The sequence below is a fragment of the Apaloderma vittatum genome, unplaced genomic scaffold, assembly GCF_000703405.1.
Source record: "Apaloderma vittatum isolate BGI_N311 unplaced genomic scaffold, ASM70340v1 Scaffold38539, whole genome shotgun sequence".
Classification (NCBI taxonomy): domain Eukaryota; kingdom Metazoa; phylum Chordata; class Aves; order Trogoniformes; family Trogonidae; genus Apaloderma; species Apaloderma vittatum.
The window spans coordinates 1-3008 of NW_009737624.1; the positions used below are offsets into that span (position 1 = coordinate 1).

At 36.3% G+C, this 3008-nt stretch overlaps 1 protein-coding gene across 1 annotated transcript; it reads right to left on the reverse strand.

Moving 5' to 3' along the window:
* Window positions 1-568: 568 nt before the first annotated feature.
* COMMD3 (COMM domain containing 3) lies at window positions 569-2862 on the reverse strand. Its single transcript, XM_009877393.1, has 7 exons — window positions 2699-2862; window positions 2531-2594; window positions 2382-2416; window positions 2006-2066; window positions 1861-1917; window positions 1699-1758; window positions 569-628 (listed from the first exon to the last, which is right to left on the reverse strand). The coding sequence occupies exons 1-7, from the start codon at window positions 2860-2862 to the stop codon at window positions 569-571; spliced, it is 501 nt and encodes a 166-aa protein (XP_009875695.1).
* Window positions 2863-3008: the final 146 nt, after the last annotated feature.

Below are 3008 nucleotides of genomic sequence, written 5' to 3' on the forward strand. Positions count from 1 at the left end.
TCAGCGCCGCGGCCCTACGGCTGTCCATGGGGCACCGACAAATTAAATCGAAGCCCCTCTCGCCTCCCGCGCCGGGGACCGACGGACCCTCGCGAAAGATGTAAGATCCGCCGGAGGGAACTAACAAAGCGCGGTGGGCAAAGCCGCGCCGCGGAAGGAAGGGGTTTTCGCCTCATCGAGCTGATCTAACGTTTAGGATTTTACTTGGAGGCACGACTAATTCACCCACAGAAATTGCAGAACAGGAGCGAACAAACTTTATTGGATACCAGAGGAAAACGATCAGTGACAATTGTAAAAATACACAAAATAAAATAGAAGGAATGCTTTGAAGACATGACACTTAGGCAAATATTTAACAAGAGTTAATTAAAAAAAAAAAATGACACCCGCAAGGAATACCAAGTGCGGTCATAAAAAACAGTTATTTCACTTAATTCGCATCCAAGCACTTAAAAAAAAAAAAAAAGGGGACAGTTTGCATCAAGAGATGAAAGACATTTGTCAATTAGAAGACACTTTTAGGAGTGAGGGTATTTCAGCTCAGCAGGCTGACACCTTCCTTCAGTCACATCTGAGTCGCTCTTTCTAGACTTTTTGCAGCATCTTTTAGTTTTCCAACTAAATCCTAAGAGATGAAATATGCTTTTTGAATAAACATATATATTTTTAAAAGTCAGCTAGAGGAACATAGTATTTTTTTATACAGAGAGGCAAGGGAAAATAGCACCTTCTACCACCAAGAAATGTTGTAACTGATAGATATTTAATTACTTGCCGGCGTTGTCTATCTCCCTATTTTACAATGTAGTAAGAAAAGCGGGAACTTCAGGAATACAACTTTTAATATATATTATCAACTAAAAGAAATCACTACTCCTAACATATACATTTAACCCAGATTGTTACCATGATCTATGCTAACGTTTGCTCTGGGCTTTGAAGTACTACATACACTTCTAAAATACTGAAAATATTTTGAGTGCCATTTTGTACTAGGGCCATTCTCCACTCAAAACACATCAGTTTTAGCTAAGACAGCAAAGTGATCAAAACCACTCATTAGTAAGAAAAGGACAACTTCTGAGACACACACATCAAAAAAGCAGAGGTGTAAACATGAAGTTTTAATATTTTGCTTTTCTTCTTCCCCTAACCCCTCTTCCCAATCCTCCACAGTTTGGTCACTTCCAAGCATTACAATACCTCTATTGTTCAGTTACACATTTAAATCGCTAAAAAAAGATCAACTCTTGTTTCAGTACACTTCTTACATGTCATTAACACCACTGAAGAGCCTTCACTTTGTTCACTACTTTTAATCATGTAACATTTAAATAATTGAACCAGCTTCTTTAATAATTTTGCTAAAGCAAGGGAAATCAGAGTTTCAGAAAAAATATGTATTTCCTCCCATATATATCTATCTATATATCACAGTTTTGAAAACAAAGTATTTATGTAAATGTGTAAAATATTCCCCATGTAACTAACATCACTTACTTTGCAACTTTATTTGAGAAGGCAGAAAAGCTACACTTGGATAATTTTTATAGAACGTTATACCCTACCCATTCCTCGATTTATGTATTTTTTTCATAATAATATATATGTGTCATTTCATTTTGATGGGCAAGTTGTTAAAAGCGTTTACATCCAAAACCAGTCAAGCTCAAAAACGATGAAGGAAAGAAGTACCTGTAATTGCTCCATTGTGCAACTAAAACTAACGTCTGGGTGTGATCCTGAATCACTGTTCTGAAGAAAAAAAAAAAAAACACACAACAAAACAACACCTGTTTTATTAAAAAATTTTGCAAAATTGCTTTTTTTCCTCTGAGGGTGCTGGGAATACAGTACCTCTACACTTAAAGTCACCAAGTAGGAAGGCTGGTAAGTTTTATGAAGTTGATTGCTCTAAATGAAAAACAAAGAGCACAGAAAGAAAAAGTCAGGTCTCACCACTGAAACAGACTAAAGAAACACCTTGATGTGTTAAAATTACCTTGATCTGATATTCCAAGCGCCAAGACACATCAGTTATATGGAGAGGAGATCTACCTATGCTGAAAGATACAACAGTTACAAGTTTCCTACACTGAAAGAAAACGTCATTTTCTCAAGCAGTCCATCAATAAATAACTTTTCAAGATTATTTTAATGCTTCTTGAAAAGTTCAAGAAGTTTCTTAAGAACAGAATTCCAAAAGGAGGATGATAAGTTTCAACAGCTGTTTTTTAAAGTTTTTTAACAATGTACTTTTTTTTAAATGGAACAATATTTCTTACTTTAACCAACTAAAGTGTGCATAGGTGCTTTCCAGGACAGCTTAAAAGTAGTTCCAGTTGAAACTATACATCTGTGCTGACTGATTGACCTACCTTCCCAATAGGATTTCCAATGCATCCTTGTTTTTCTGCAAGGAAAAAAAAAGAAAAAAGAAAAAAGAAAAAGAAAAAAGTATTTGCTAGATTCAACAAATTCTCGTGATAGAACAAAAACATAAATATGTCAAAATCGGTTTAAAAACCTGATATTCTGTGCAAAATTGCTCTATCCTCTCCTTGTCCAGTTTACAGTCCTCAAGACATGTGCTATAGGGAAAAAGAATTTATTAGTTTTTTGTTAAAAGGAATTTGGCAGTCCAGTTTAAAGTAACAACCGCTGAAGAAATGGGGTAGCTTCAAAGTATTAGTACCTTATAGCAGATATGTCAGCTTTCTGCCTTCCTGCCTCCAGAATACACGTTGCAGCCGCAGCATGGCAATGTTTTAATATAGTAGGGTCAATATCTTTCAGGTCTGGATCGTCTAAAATAAATGAATTACTGATGACACACTTATTTGTCAAATCCCAGCACATGGTACCAAGAGCTGCTGCTCGCCCTTCGAACAATAACTCACAACAACTCACAAAAAAACCAAAACACAACACTTCAAAATGAAACACATTTGGTGTTTCAGAGCGAAAGGACGGAGCAAGCAGGCAAGGTGTGAGGAGGAGGAGGA

What these genes read in the sequence shown, in the direction of transcription:
- COMMD3 (XM_009877393.1), bottom strand. Translation starts at nt 2,862, where the DNA reads ATGTGCTGGGATTTGACAAATAAGTGTGTCATCAGTAATTCATTTATT. An exon ending in GCTGACATATCTGCTATAAG is followed by an intron (nt 2,595 to 2,698) that starts GTACTAATACTT and finishes TTTTCCCTATAG; the next exon opens with CACATGTCTTGAGGACTGTA. An exon ending in GCTTGGAATATCAGATCAAG is followed by an intron (nt 1,918 to 2,005) that starts GTAATTTTAACA and finishes TTTTTCATTTAG; the next exon opens with AGCAATCAACTTCATAAAAC.